At 33.3% G+C, this 16,082-nt stretch overlaps 1 protein-coding gene across 2 annotated transcripts in view; it reads right to left on the bottom strand.

Annotated features, from left to right (window-relative positions):
* The window catches only part of ATAD2B (ATPase family AAA domain containing 2B), a 155,932-nt gene that overhangs the window by 53,467 nt on the left and 86,383 nt on the right, over positions 1-16,082 (bottom strand). For both annotated transcript variants that reach the window (XM_059893536.1, XM_059893537.1), the window contains exons 18-19: positions 12,871-13,057; positions 2,169-2,354 (exon numbers count right to left, since the gene is read on the bottom strand). In XM_059893536.1, the coding sequence (XP_059749519.1) occupies positions 2,169-2,354; positions 12,871-13,057 (373 nt within the window). The remainder of the gene's footprint in view (positions 1-2,168; positions 2,355-12,870; positions 13,058-16,082) is intronic.

The following is a 16,082-nucleotide window of genomic DNA, read 5'->3' as shown; positions in this document are numbered from 1 at the left end:
GGTATTGCTGAGCTAAAACAAATAGACATATTTAAATCTATTACTATGAACTGTCCTGGAGAGAGTTTATCCAACTCTTTTTTTTTTTTGGCCTATTTGATAGGTTAAAATCTGTATCTTACTGTTATTTTAACTTACCATTGTATTTTCTTAAATACACTATAGTAACTGGCTATTTCTTTCTTTCTTTTAGAATCACTTAGTTTTTGCTACCCACTGTCTACTTCATGTCTTCTTCCATAGATCTGGCACCTTGCTAACCTACAGTTACTCAGTCTGCAACTCTCCATGCTTTTCATTCATTTACCAAATATTTATCAGTACGTGCTAAGTATTATTCACTACTATTTCAGTCTGTGACCTAACCAAAGCAATATACTAATGGCAAAGCTGAAATTAAAATGAAAGCCTCGGGGGCAGAGGAGGCTTTCCTAGGGACAATTAGTATAAAATGTTATGTAATCAGTAGTCTAAGAAAAACCCCATAATCTTCACCCACAATGTGAATATCCATGATAGCTTTAGTAGCTATTTGCTATAATAAGGGCAAAGAATACAGAAGACAAAGGGGGGGGGGGGGCTGAAATTTCAGGATTCAATGTTAGTAAATTTTTAATATTTTAGCTATTAATTAAGGTTATTGGTAAACAAATAATGAAAAAAGCCTACTCACCAGTAGGCTTTTTGAATCCACTAAAAATTATAACAATATTGCAACATTGAAAATATATAGATGCAATGTTAGTTTTTTAAAAAACTAAACCAACAATAAAATCACATATGCAAATAGACAACAAGAATAGGCAAAATTAAAATTGCTGTGTATCAAGAAGATAGGTTCAGTAAGACTTTTATTTACAAATTTTTCAAACAATATAAGGAAACTTCAGGTAAGTATATATTCCTAACTAGAGCCCTTAATTATCCCAATTTTCTTTATTTTTTATAAAGTTATAATAAAACTAGTTGACAGTGAGGATCTAATTTGTAAAAGTGGCTCCTAGTTTATGTCCAGGTTCAGTCCACTCTCCTAAATCAATTTCGAGTGCATTCTTACTTTATAATACTAATATAATACCAAACATATTATAGCTCTGTAGCTTCCAAAATAAACTCACATATATTGTCTCACACCAACAAGCCTGTCTGTTATTATCCACGTTTTATAGGTGAGGAAACTGAAGCTACTCTAGGTTCAAATATTTATCCAAAATCAAAAGACAAGTAAGTCCATACCAAGGTTTTTCTGACTCTTACTACATACACCTTTCCACTAAACTTCATTGCTCCCTGTGATAAAAAATATTTTGATTAATGGTCTCGAAATAATATCAGATTCTGAATAACAAAAAATGAACTAGTCTACATTTAATATAATTCTTACAAGAGTAGTAAGTTGTACAAATCCAGTTTAGCAACAAGACAGATAAGAGCTAAAACAGAACAAAAGAACTTGGTAAAAAAAAAAATCTGAATCATAAAATTCTACATAATCAAGATTTATATTATAGCATTTGAAACATGTAAATTTTTTATAAGAACTGTGTTGCCTGGGCAAAATATTTCTAAGCATTTCGAAAGGAGATTATTTCAAAACCTAGTAAGCTCAGAATGTTAAAATAATTTCTTAAAAATCAATTTCATTCACATGAGTTGATCTACTAATTTTTTTCTGAAACAACTGTGATTTTTATCTTATACTCTACTATTGAGTTGGATTTGAATTCAAACGCTAAATATCAGATTTGAAAAATATGCACAGTCATAATAATCTTCAGCTTAACGTGATGCTACCAATGAAAGAGCTGAAAGGTCAAATCTCACCAAATAATCTAACAGGTGATAAGAACGAGAAGGATAATTATAATGGCATTGATGATGATACAGCTAATATCTTCTTAGTAGGTACTATATATGTCGAGGTCCGGTCTAAGCATGAATTATCTCAAAATTCACATCACCGAGAAATATATCAAAATACATACCAAAAAAAAGAAACTGAAACTTAAAATGTTAACTAACTTAAGTCACATGGCTAATAAGTGGTACAACCAAGGCATGAACCTTGACAGTACTGATTTTATAATAACTAAAATGTGCCAAATTTACAAGGTCATCTATTTTAAAACCATATAATAAGAAAAGATAAATATTTAATGAGTTCTTACCTCTTCAGGCAGTTCACTGTACATGGTTTCAGAGGTAGACAATAAAAATATGGGTGAAAATGACGGTATATCTTGTAGCAAAGTCAGAAAAGTTGCTCTCACAGTTTCACTGACAGCTTCCCACCAATCACCAATGTGAGGCATGTAAACAATACTAGGTACTGTTCTTCGAGCTTCACGAAAAATCTAATTAAGGAAAGAACTGGCATTAAAAATTCAAATAGTTATTATTCTAAAGCCTACACAGTAACCCCCTAATACATTAAATCTGTCAGGCCTGTTACTATAATTACTTTCAGCCCCAGTATTTAAGCTGTTCAAGATATGATGCACAAGCCATACATACAGCTTCTATCTACCCTTACCCCACCTAAGAAAAGGAGTATTTTTTTGTTATTTTATTATTCCTATTCAGTATATATTAATAGTATAAAGGCATCAAATTGTTCCACTTATCTATCATATAAATAAAGCAAAACATCACTATAAAATATGCTGCAAATAAAGAGATAAGCATGTACCTATATGTCACCCACTTAAGAGTGATTATCAGGAAGCACAAAGAAGAAAAAGAGACATAGTTTACATGTTCGTGCACATTGGCTAAAATCACTCAACATATGAATTAAATAAATATTTTAACCAAGATGTACCACCCTAGAGCTTAAAATTAATGAACTACCTGCTGAACCACTTGTTTACCTCCCATTACCTTAATTCAATCTTCTAAAAAATAGTCACAAAATACCCTTAATCTCTAAAGAACAATAAATAAATTAGCTAAAAGCTATGAGATACTCCCACTTCAGAAAATAGAAAATAAAGTTCCCTCAGGTGTTAAAAAGAGTCTTAACCATAGCTTCAGTCACAACCTGCCAACGCATGCCAATAAAGACCAGGTTGGCTATTAATAAGTTGCCAAACAGAACTACTGTCCTTTACATAAAAGTCAACAACAGCTCAACAGCCCATCAACAAATTCTCACAGATTATTATGACATCTCTTAAATGCTTTTAACGAGCGTAAGAATGTTAAAAATGTCTATCTTTCTTCAATTTAATTTGAGAACTCTACTTCTAAAGTTCTCTACTATTTTCTCTTAAACACATTTCAATTAACCTATATAATGTACAAGATACAGAAATAAGAATCAAATAATTTAAATGATTAGGATTATCAGAAACATTCCTAAAATTCAAAAGGATTATTTTTCTTTAATGAGTAAGTCTACCACTTGCATGAATTTTTTTAAATACTATATTTTATATAGCTTTAAATCTCCTGTGTAAAATAAAATGTACTGCCAATTTAATAATAAGCCAGATGAAAGATACTCAAATAAAATTTTCCCCCAAATCGGAAATGTAGATGTTATGATCACTCACATCAAAAGTAACATTTGCTCCTTCCCTTCCTTTAATATTTGCATATCCACCAATCCAGAACAGTTGTACAGTACAACTCCTTCAGGACTCTCAAATTTTGACCTTTTCTGCAAACACGCACCCTCTTATCCTGGATCTTGAAAATCCAAGGATTACTGTTTTCCAAAGTTCATGTAGAAGATTCATAAGAGAAAAACAAGCATAAATATTGGCAAAAGGAAGGAACCACACAGGAGCACAAAGGCAAGAGAGGCATTTGATTCCAAAAAAAAAAAAAAAAAATTTTTTTTTTATTACATGCCACCCAAATCAGGCATGGTATGTGGAAGACAGTGACCAACACCTGTTGCTGATAAAACTAGGGAAAGTCAGCAGGGAGAGAAAGGTGATTATATGAAAAAGACTAACAAACTACACAGCTTACTGAGAAACCTCACAAAACTACCTACCCTAATTCAGCCATGCAAGTTACCACATGCCCAGGGAGAGACGAGACAACATGCCTTTTTTAAAAAATGAAATACTGCCTTGCAGTCTAGTATTTGTAGGTTAGGTTTTCTATATGTGTTGAGAACATCTAGCTGCTAGCAAATATCAAAGAGTATGGGCAAAGCAACAGAAGGTTAAGTGATAATAAATAAAAAACTTTACAAAGCCAGAAGTTAAACAATGCAATACTGTAGGTGTTTTAAACTTATGTGCAAGGCTGAACTAGATACATAAGGTTTTTTTTTTCTTTTTCTTTCCTTTTCTCATCCAAACCTCGCAAAATTAGCAAACTGAACATAATAATGATACTCTAGTAACCTTTTTATTTCCAAAGATTTTAGGAAAGTATCTTTATAAGTAAACTTTTTAAAATTATATTTGAAAACCTAGAGGGGGAAAAAAAAATCAGGAAAAAAGTCTAAGACAAATATAGAAAAATAAAAAGGCTCTGCCTTTCTGGTCCATGAATATATAATTACATGGACTGAGAATTAATCTAACTATATGCAATACCAATAGCCAGGGAATATTTTCGAAATTTTCTCTGAAGCCTTTAAAGGAAAAACATCCTTAATTTCCAGAAAAATTTAAAAATACTACTAAAACAAGTTTCCTTTTTTAATTCCTTACCCCATGTTATCTCAGAATATTAAAATAAACTTTCATATTTTATTTAAATAGCCAAGCTGTCCTAATTCTCCGGTTTTTGAAATGAAATTTCAGAAAGAATAGAGTGTGAGAATAGTATTTAAAAATTCAGAAAAAAGTTTAAACCTATTGTGATTTTTCTATAATGTAAAATCGGCTCCTCAGCAGTTTGCTGGTAATTTTTGAAGTTATGGAATAAGATACACTCTGTGAAATCAATTAACCAGATATCTCATAGTAGAAAAATAAAGCCTAGTTTTAGTGAAGCGGCAACTGTCTTGGGAACAAGTGATGCCATTTGATAACTAGAAAAATACTCACCTACAGGGTGTCTTGGATTGGTGGATGTGCAAGGTGTAGTAGAAAACAGAAAAACTGTTATAGAGAAAAAAAGACAGTAGGCCAAATTACTGAACCAACCGTTTCAAAATACCTCTGACATGACCAGCACTCTTGCACAAATAAAATGAACGTACACCAGTGTATGTGAATGTTCATTTTGATTCTTTAAACAATATATTTCTGGCCTCTTCTTGTCCCAGACATCATACATAGTCCCTTACATAATTTTTTTTAAGTTTCTTTATTTAAAAAATATCAAAAACTACTTTCTCTGAATATTAATGATATGAAAGGCAAAAATCAGGCCACTGAAATTAGAAGTATCCATGCAAGGAAGCACTAACAATATAAACTGCACCTATATTTATAAGCATCCTTATCTCAAAAGCTAAATTTCAAATCAGTACGTTAGATGCCAAATTAAAATGTTCAGTGCGTGAAAATTCACTGTATCTTTAAAAAATGAAGAATATACAGCCCATAACAAGCCATTTTCATTAAAAACTGAAAACTGGAATAATTTTAAATACAGAGGTGCATGAAGCAGAAACCTCCAAGCCAGTACAGCTTTCACTTTCCTAAAAGGGGCTATATGAGAAAAACAACTTTTTGTCATCAATAAATTTCCAGAATTTGTCTTGGTCACGTTACAGTATTAAAATTATAAAACACAGGTAAAAGAAAAATCTTGGGGGCTAAATTTGTTCTCAATTTTTATAAAAATTAAAAAGCACTATTTAAATAAGTTTAATTCCTTAAACCATGCTATCAAAACTGTTAAAATAAATAATGTCTCCATTACTGATAACTTTATTATATTTGTCACTTACTCCATTTATGTTCTATTGACCTAAGATTTACTGAGCATCTCTGTGAAAAGAAGGCACTGTCTGGGATCTGAAGATTCAGGATTCAAGAAATAAAAAGCTCAATTTCTTTACAAGCATATAAAATCAGCCAGTTTTAAAACACAACTATACTAGAGTTTCTGAACAATGAATTTAATACAAATCAACATTTCTTGAAAATTAAAAACACCCAAATTCCTTTTCTGACATTTTCATTGCTAAAAATGTCAATAATTTCAGTAAATGTGATACAATTTGGGCCAGGATAATTTAATTTGCTTACAATTCAAAAAAAAAAAAATGTGCTATGGTAAAACACAGATGTGTACCCACGTGCACAAACACAACAGTATCCAAAGTACACACAGACTGTTATGGAGAAACCCAGAAATCCTTTTTCACAAACCAAGAGCATCCGAAGTATACACATAGGTAAGTATATTAATTCCTTAATGCCACATAACCAAAACACATTTCCCCTGAGAATTTCCAGATACAATTTCTTTCTAGGGAACAAGAAATACTAAAGTTTTCACCCCCCAAAATACCTTACTAACCATGTGAAATTACTCATAACACCATATAGTACCCAAACTCCAAAGCTTTGAACAGACCATATTTAAATTTATCAATTCAATCATATCTCTGTATTAATGAAAAAGATTAAATATAACACACTCATCAATCCCTTTTTTCCTAAACCAGCAGTAGAAATAATACAAGAGGGAAAAAAATACATATGAAAATGTCAGTAAGGGGACTCACAGTTGTTGCTTTTTTTTTTTTTAAGAGTATTAATACAGTAAGTCTTTCACTACAGATACTAACATCTCTGACCTTGTTGTAGGGTTCAATAATTACTTGTGAACTTAAAATTTATGGGACAACCATAAATCTTCCAGGCTACATCAGTTTCCATTCTCCTTCCAGAGCCTTTGGAAGACTATGAAATGCTCAGTAACATACATACACACATGCTCACACACATACACACACAGAGCTACTTTATGAACTCTGGCAACTGTTTCAGTTATAAATGTCGAACTACTGTCCAGTGATCAGCTAAAGTACTATATTTCAAAGTGTGATTTACTGAAAACCTAGAATAGTAACAACTGGGATGCATGTTTGAAGTGCAGATTTCTGGGCTTATCCCAAATTTCATGAATCAGAATCTCTGGGTGTGGAGCCAGGGAATCAGAAATTTTAATAAGCACCCCCAGGAGATTCTCATGCTCATTAAATTTTAAGAAACAATGAGGGACTTCCCTGGTGGTCCAGTGGCTAAGACTCCGTGCTCCCAGTGCAGGGGGCGCGGGTTCAACCCCTGGTCAGGGAACTAGATCCCACATGCCGCAACTTAGAGTTCACATGCCACAACTAAAAGATCCTGCACGCAGCAACAAAGATCCCGCGTGCCACAACTAAAGACCCGGCGCAGTCAAATAAATAAATAAAGATTAAAAAAAAAAAAGAAAGTAAGAAAGAAACAACAAGAAAACCCTACAGCAGTCACTAACTCCTCTACCATTTTTCATGCAACTGATAATATTAATCAATAGCTGGGGCATTCAGAAGAAGAAACAGAAGTTTTGTCATATATCTGCTTGTGTGTGGATGCTTTAAAGAATGGCATAGAATTAAACATGGTCTCCATGGTATAAAGAATATGAAGTAGGGCCCTTCCCCCCTTTCCATCTTATCACACACATAAATACAGATCTTTAAAGGTGATTTAAGACTTCTTTCCTTTAAAACTACCTTTCGTGTTCATGTTACACTATTAAATAACACAACTTAATTCATATTACATATCTTAGAGGCAGGGGAAAAGAAAATCACAGAAGAATAACTTGCCACAGACCAAACCCTTATATTCCACATCTATTTAGAGATGATTCTACCTATAGAAGGACTAGCTACAAAGAGAAGTAAAGCAAAAGGGAAGAAAAGAAAGGGAATATAGAACTGAAGGGTAGAGAGAAGGGGTTTTTTATCTTTCCAGCATTTCAGCACCTGACTTAGGCGCTCTCTTCCCTGGGACTTTTATACCTACTTATACCCAGGCTTGCCAATCTCTACAAATTAAGAAAAAATTCCTCAGTTTCATTATATAATAGCCTCTTTTTGAAGAATTTTCCAGAAAAGACAATATTATGTTATATTATATTATAATAAATAATTTTAAGTATGCACTTAAAATACAAACAATCAGGGATTAACCGTGACAGTTTACATGGTCTCTGGTCAGTGTTCAGGGAAAGTCTGAGCTTCAGCTACCATGACTACAAAATTCTGACTCAGTGCCTCGTTAGATTAGACATCCAGGTGGTGGTCACTCAAGAATAAGCCCTACTTCCAACCTAGAAGCTCATAGGTGAAAGCAGAGAAGATGAGATGTCTTGACATACTAGATGCAATGTAACACAACCAAAACAATAAATGGAGGGTTTTTGTTGCTTCCCACCACCAAGTGACACTTCTCTCCATCCTCCTCACCAACATGACAGAAAAGTAGTAAAAGCCAAGATATGTGAAAGAGACCAAAGAACATGCAGTCAGAATTCAAATTTAGCCCAATGATGCCAAGTAGGATTCAGAGAAAAAAAAAATCCCAGGATTCCAAAAAGATCAACATATAGTTTACTACAGTGCTTCATATTTCCTTACCTAACATTAAGCCAGTATTGTGTTTGTGAATATACACACACATTAGCCATAAGGAACAACTATAGACAGAATGTTCCTCTTTCAAAGTGATTTTATCTTTCAGTTTGTTTGATACTGTCAAGTATACATGTAAAAAGAAACAAAAAATTCTAAACCATAGAGCAGAGTGTAAACTAAAATGACAAAGTTTATCCATTCCCCAAATCCTCCAAATTCCTTCCCCCAAGCCAAAACAACGATTATTAACAGTTTTTTGGGGGTATTCTTGGATAAAATTTCTACTTATATATAAACATTAACATATATTTCTAAGGTTTTTTTTTTACATGAAGAAGATCATACTTAGATTGACTTACAACTTGCTTTTTCACTAATATCTCCTTCACCTTTCCATATCAGCCTATGTAAATCTACCTCATTCTTGTTAACGACTTCCTAGTATTCCTTTGTTACTATACTTTATTTTAGCCAGTCCACCATAAAAAGGACATTTAGTTTGTTTCTTTTTGTCTTATTTTGTTTGGTAATTCTACACACAATGCTTTGATGAATAACCTTGTACATTCAGCAGTGAATACTTATAGCTAATATATCTTCAGGAAATGTTTTTTAATGTAAAATTCCTGGGTCAAAAGATACTTGAGGGGCTTCCCTGGTGGCGCAGTGGTTGAGAGTCTGCCTGCCAACGCGGGGGACACGGGTTCGGGCCCTGGTCTGGGAGGATCCCACATGCCGTGAAGCAACTGGGCCCGTGAGCCACAACTGCTGAGCCTGCGCGTCTGGAGCCTGTGCTCCGCAACGGGAGAGGCCGCGACGGTGAGAGGCCCGCGCACCGCGATGAAGAGTGGCCCCCGCTTGCCGCAACTGGAGAAAGCCCTCGCACAGAATTGAAGGCCCAACACAGCCATTAATTAATTAATTAATTAATTAATTAAAAAAAAAAAGATACTTGAAAGTTTAAAAGATAGTTCCAAACTACACTCCAAAATCAATAAATAAATTTACATTTCCACTAACCAAGTATGAGCACCCATATCTCCAATATTAGGTTTATCAACCTTTTCATTTTTACAAGCCTGATAGTTGTTTTAAAATAGCATCTTTCTGCTTTAATATGCTTTTTTTTTTTTTTTCACTTATAAGTAAGGCAAAGAATCTTCAAATTTTTATTGGTTGCTTTTGCTACTTTTTTCTCCCTATAAATGTCATGCTCCTATTTTGCCAATTCTTTTATTAGGTTGTTATTCTTTCTTCTTCCTGATTTTAATATATCTTTGTATAGTAAGGAAACCTGTCCTTGACATGTGTTGCAAATACAAATTTTTACCAGGTTATGTCTATTAATCTTATTTAAAGAAAGTTTCTTGTCATGTGTAATTTAAAATTTTATAAAGTCCAATTTGTTCTTATCTTTATGTTTCCTGGCTTCCATTCATTGCTTTGAAATTAAATACTTTCTCATGTCCAAGATAATATACTGACCCTGTGAATTATCCTAACACTTTTACAGTTCCACTGACAAGAGAATTTATTTTGGGGCTAAAGAAAAAGGTAGGAAATCCAGTTTTGTTTTTTCTTATTCCCTTCATAGAGCCAGCCAGTTTTCTAAGACTATTTATTAAATAATCCATCTATTCTATGATATCAAATGTCATCATCATCATCATATACTCAACATCATCTGATACTAAATTCTATTTCTACACAGGCCTAAGCACGATTTCTCACATTTGTTCTATTGTTTTGTCTATCCCTGCACAGGTACAAATACTTTATTACCACAGTTCTATTACATGTGTAAACATCTGGTAGGGATTCCTCATTACACTTTTTTCTCTAGAATTCTCCTTGCTATGCTCATATTTATTTTCTAGAGGAAACAAAGAGCCTTTTTTTAATGTCTCCTCTTAAATTTGGAGGGATTATAATTATAATTGCACTTAATTTATAGAGTAATTTAGAAAAGAACTCATAGCTATCCAATGTTGAGTCTTCCCAGCCATTAGCTGTGAAAGGAGCTGCAGCAGTAGTGACAAACATGATGATAGCTGTCGTTGTTGAGTACTGTATGCCAAGACTATTGGATGAGCTTGTTTTAATAATCACAGTAATCTTATGTGGTATCATTATCTTCATTTCATAGACGAGAAAATTAAGGCTCAAATAGGTTAAGCAACTTGTCCAAGGCCACAACCAATACACAAGTAGCTGAGATTTTAATCTGTGCAATATGACTTGAGACTACACTCTGAGTTACAGTAATTAAAAACAAGGTGTGTCTTTCACTTATTCAACTGTCCTCAAGTGACTTTTTAGCATTCTCCTTTTAGAACATGCAAATTAATTGTTTAAGTTAATTCCTAGGTAAACTTAGTTGCTATTTTAAATGGGACCTCTTCTTCCATTACACAGTTGACCCTTGAACAAGGCAGGGGTTAATCTATGTATAATGTATAGTCAGGCCCTCTAGATTTACAGGTTCTCTGCATCCACAGGTTCAACCAACCATGGACCTTGTTGTACTGTATTTACTGCTGAAGAATATCCATGTATAAGTGGACCTGTGCAGTTCAAACCCGCATTGTTCAAGGATCAACCATATTTCTAACTTGTTATTGTTTGTATAAAAGAAAACTATTGATTTTATAACATTAACTTTGAAATTGTCTGCCTTAAAGAATTCTCTTATTGGCCCTAACAGTTTTTCAGTTAATACTACAATCATATCATAGGCAAATATTTATAACTTCAGTGTGTTCATTCCAATATTTATATTTCTCCACATGTAACTGAATCAATTTTGCATGCCTTAGTGATGGTATATTACTCTTTCAATGTGCTACTAGATTCCATTTGTAATATTTACTTTATGACCACTGTCTAAGTGAGATTAGACTACAATTTTCTTTGTATTTCTTTCAAAGGTTTAGCATCACTCTTTTTTTTTGACTTCACATCTTTCCTTCTTTTTCTACGCTTTGGAAAAGTTTAACTGGCATCAAAATAATCTTATCCTTTAAGATTAAAAGAATTCACCTGTGAAACTGTTTGGCTTTAGTGCTTTTTGACATTCAGTTTCTTCTTCCACAACTATTGTCTATTTAGATCCTCTCTCCTCTGAAGTCAACCGTGTTAATTTATATTTTCCTAGTAAACCACTTGGATTTATTTTAAATGGTACCAAGTAATTCTCTTACTTGCATAAAAACTGCAATAATTTTGTCTCACTAAAAAGGAAAAATACGAGCAAACATATAAATCAACATTATTGGAAAACACAGCCAGGATAAATTAAATGTACAAAACTTGGAGAAAATTACTGGTATATAGTTTTTTAGGCAAGCCATGGGTTTTGGGAAAAAACCTTTAAATAGGGCTTTAGAAGTAAGTGAAGTACCGCTAGGATGTTCATACCCAAAGAATTGTAAATAAAAGAGAAATAAAACTGACACTATGAACTGTTTAAAAAAATCTATTGCATGCTACAAGGTACAGAATGGTTTATGGTTTTCAATTAGAAAGTTTATGTATTAAATATTTATGAACTATAACTGAAAAAACAACAAAACTGTGTGCAGTGCTCTTAAGTGTTACTACTCCAGCCATCTAATGTCTAAAAGTAGGTTAAATATCAAAGTAGAAAGTGACATTCAAACACTTAATGAGTACTTACTATGAGCTGTGCACTGTGTCAGAGACACAGAAATGGTGAAGACATGGTCTCTTGGTTCAAAAAACTTATTCCCTTAGCCCCTAGTTCCAACATGACACACTTATAGTAAATTCACAGGTATATATTAAAACGTCAAGAAATATAAACAGCCCCACTAGAATTTTGCTTCACAAGCTAGCAAATATAAAGTAGTTAAAAATCAAATATCAAACACACTTGATTATTGATACAAATATATATAATTTTAAAATTGCTATCACTTTTCTATACTAATTTTAAATCCTGGCATTCTCAAACTGGATATCATTTCCCTTACTATGATAAGGCTGTAAGTACAGGAAGAAGTCTAAAGAGGCCCTGAAAAAAGGGTCAGAAAAAGGCAAAAAGAAGCTCCCTTTCTACACTGTTTAATGAAATGAACCTTTAATACAAGAAATAGGATTATTAAAATTTCAGAAAAGAATGAAGTATCACGGGAAAAACAATGAGCTCACTTTAAAAAATCAAAAGGATCCTCTGCCTTAATATTAGAATGTTAATGAATAACCAACAAAAAGTTAATATTCATATTACTGTTTATCTGTAATCACTACCAAGATATAAACAATAAGAAAGTAGGAAGTACTTTGATACAGTACAAACCTACCTGTGCACATGATTCTTCAGGTGTTTTGGCACTAACTGAATAAAGTGCTGGGAGATCTAGTCTGTGCACAGAGAACTTTTCTAGAGTGTGCAAAAGTGCTGGAGCAAGGTGAGAAGTTTGACCTGAGCCTCGTTCTCCAGACAGCAATAGTCTTGGCCTGTAAGAGGTTGGCTGATGATATGGTGACCTGCAATACACATAAGACATAATAATTATTTCAAAACCATACACTCTGAAGACCAAAATAAAATATTAGGAAAATATTTACATAAAAGAATGTAATACCAAATTAATAGAACTTTTTTTTACCTCTCTCATTTTTTTAAGTACAGCAAATCATTTTTTCAATAATTACAGTTTTAAAATATTGATCTCTCTGGCCATATTAATACCAAGACATGAAAGTATAGAAATCCATCCTAAAAGAAAGTTCATCCTATCATACCACACATATTAACTTGGAAAATGCTTCAGACACTAAGTACGACTTAGTTATTAATTATCCCAGGTCAAATGTTAAGAATTCCACTTCTCCAACAAAGAGGTACATCTAAAGATTACTCAAAATGTAGGACTTTTTTTTTTTAATGGTTAAAATGGTAAATTTTATACATATTTTATCACAGTTTTTCTTTCTTTCTTTTTTTTTAACATCTTTATTGGAGTATAATTGCTTACAATGGTGTGTTAGTTTCTGCTTTATAACAAAGTGAATCAGTTATACATATACATATATTCCCATATCTCTTCCCTCTTGTGTCTCCCTCCCTCCCACCCTCCCTATCCCACCCCTCTAGGTGGTCACAAAGCACCGAGCTGATCTTCCCCTGTGCTATGCGGCTGATTCCCACTAGCTATCTATTTTACATTTTACCACAGTTTTTAAAATAGGAAAAAAAAAAAGTAGGACTCTTTCAGTGGCAGCAATTTTGTTTCTAGGCCAAAAAAAAACTAACTGTTCTTATCCTAATATATGATATCTAAAGCCCTACACCAGAGAAGGCAAATTTAGGATAACATATTAAAACAAACTCAATTAGTATTTTCAAGATTCTACAGCACCATTAAAAAGATAAATGAGAAAAGTTTATCTAATATCACTATAGATAATGCAGGAAATTCTAAGCAATGTAATAAGAATAAAGCAAATTTTAAAATGCAACTAACGGAAAGAAATTGAACAAACACTGTTACTTGTAAAGAATATGATTATACACTAGAAAATCCAAGAGAATCAACTAATGACTGCCATAGTCTACCAGCAGAATAACAAGACTGAAGATGGAAATAGAAAAACCAAAAGATTTTCCTAAACACTGTCAATAACCAATATAAAAAAGGAAAGAAGATTCTATTCACAACTGCAAAAATACAAATGATAAACAATATTAAATAATCTTAACGAGAGAGGTATGAAACTAAATAGAATACATCATGAGCCTGAATATAGATGTCAATTCTTCCCATGCATTTATACCTAGCTATAGTTAACTATATACATATGGTTGGTTTATAGAATTTTATTTTATAGATTTTAAAAATGTAAATCAAAATCCCAAAAAAGATTTGAGCGGGGGGGGAGATTTAAAACTTATTTGCAACATTATCTGAAAAAATAATCAAATAAGAATATCAAGGGGACTTCCCTGGTGGTCCAGCGGCTAAGACTCTGCACTCCCAATGCAGGAAGGCTGGGTTCCATCCCTGGTCAGGAACTAGATCCCACATGCTGCAACTAAGAGTTTGCACACCACAACTAAAAGATCTCGCATGCCGCAACTAAAGATCCTGCGTGCCGCAACTAAGACCCAACGCAGCCAAATAAATAAATAAATATTTTTTAAAAAATTAAAGAAAAAGAACATCAAGAAAATTTTGGATAAGTGTGCTAGCTCCAATTTCAGAACATTTAAACCTGTTTTAGTAACTAGCACTTCATACACACTTCTTGTTTAATTTTCTTAACAATTCTATGAAATACGTAAGTTTCCTCTTACTAAATAGATAAAGAACCCAAGGCTAAGAGAGGTTAGGTATAAGATTATACAACTGGGTGTCCATATAACTGCAAAGCCCAGGTTCTAAAACACAAAGTTAAGATGCGCCCTACTTTATACGGATACATATTACAGAACAGAATAATAGAATGAAGAATACACCAAAGAAAAGAAACACAGATCAGTGGAACATAGCAGCCCAGGAAACAAATCATAGTAATTGAAAGAATTTTATATATGATAATAAGCATAAAAATAAATGGAATAGAGATGAATTATAACACAAATATTGTTTTAAAATAGGGAGGGGGCTTCCCTGGTGGCGCAGTGGTTAAGAATCCGCCTGCCAGTGCAGGGGACACGGGTTCGATCCCTGGTCCGGGAAGATCCCACATGCCGTGGAGCAACTAAGCCCGCGCACCACAACTACTGAGCCTGCGCTCTAGAGCCCACGAGCCACAACTACTGAAGCCCGCATGCCAGAACTCCTGAAGCCTGCGTGCCTAGAGCCTGTGCTCCACAACAAGAGAAGCTATCACAATGAGAAGCCCTCGCACCGAAACGAAGAGCAGCCCCCGCTTGCCACAACTAGAGAAAGCCCGCGCACAGCAACGAAGACCCAATGCAGCCAAAAAATAAATTACTTAATTAAATAAATAAATCTATTAAAAAAAATAGGGAGGATTCAGATCCTCATTTCACAAAACAAAATGAATTCTAACACAGAAACAAAGAAAAAACAAAAGATTCATGTATTTTTAATTCATAAAAATCTAAAAACTTTTGTTACTCAAAAATTACAATCTGAACCAAACGGCAAACACTCAAATGAGACAAATAATTTGCCATTAACAGGATTGGTTCTTAATGCATAAAGAGCTTATATGACAGTATTTTAACAAAAAATACCTTCTTATACAAAGAATGTAGACAATTCAAAAAGAAAATAGAAATAAATAACTTCTTAAAAAATGTTCATTCATTTAACAATTTTAGAATGCTTCCTACGTTGAATGCCTTGGCCCGTGGTATCCAACAATACCACTGTTACCATAGAGCTCATAACTCAGTGCATTTATTGGAAAAAGGAAGTAAATTACTATAATTCAGTGTGATTAATAAGCAGCACTTTTTAAGTACAGGGTGCTATCAGAGACTCATAAATGGTTTTCCTGAAAAAGTGTTATGAAAGCACAAACCCAACAGATCGAAGGC

The sequence above is a fragment of the Balaenoptera ricei genome, chromosome 13 (assembly GCF_028023285.1).
Source record: "Balaenoptera ricei isolate mBalRic1 chromosome 13, mBalRic1.hap2, whole genome shotgun sequence".
Taxonomy (NCBI): Eukaryota; Metazoa; Chordata; class Mammalia; order Artiodactyla; family Balaenopteridae; genus Balaenoptera; species Balaenoptera ricei.
Note: the sequence above shows the minus strand (reverse complement) of the source record. Positions and strands in the feature narration are given on the sequence as shown.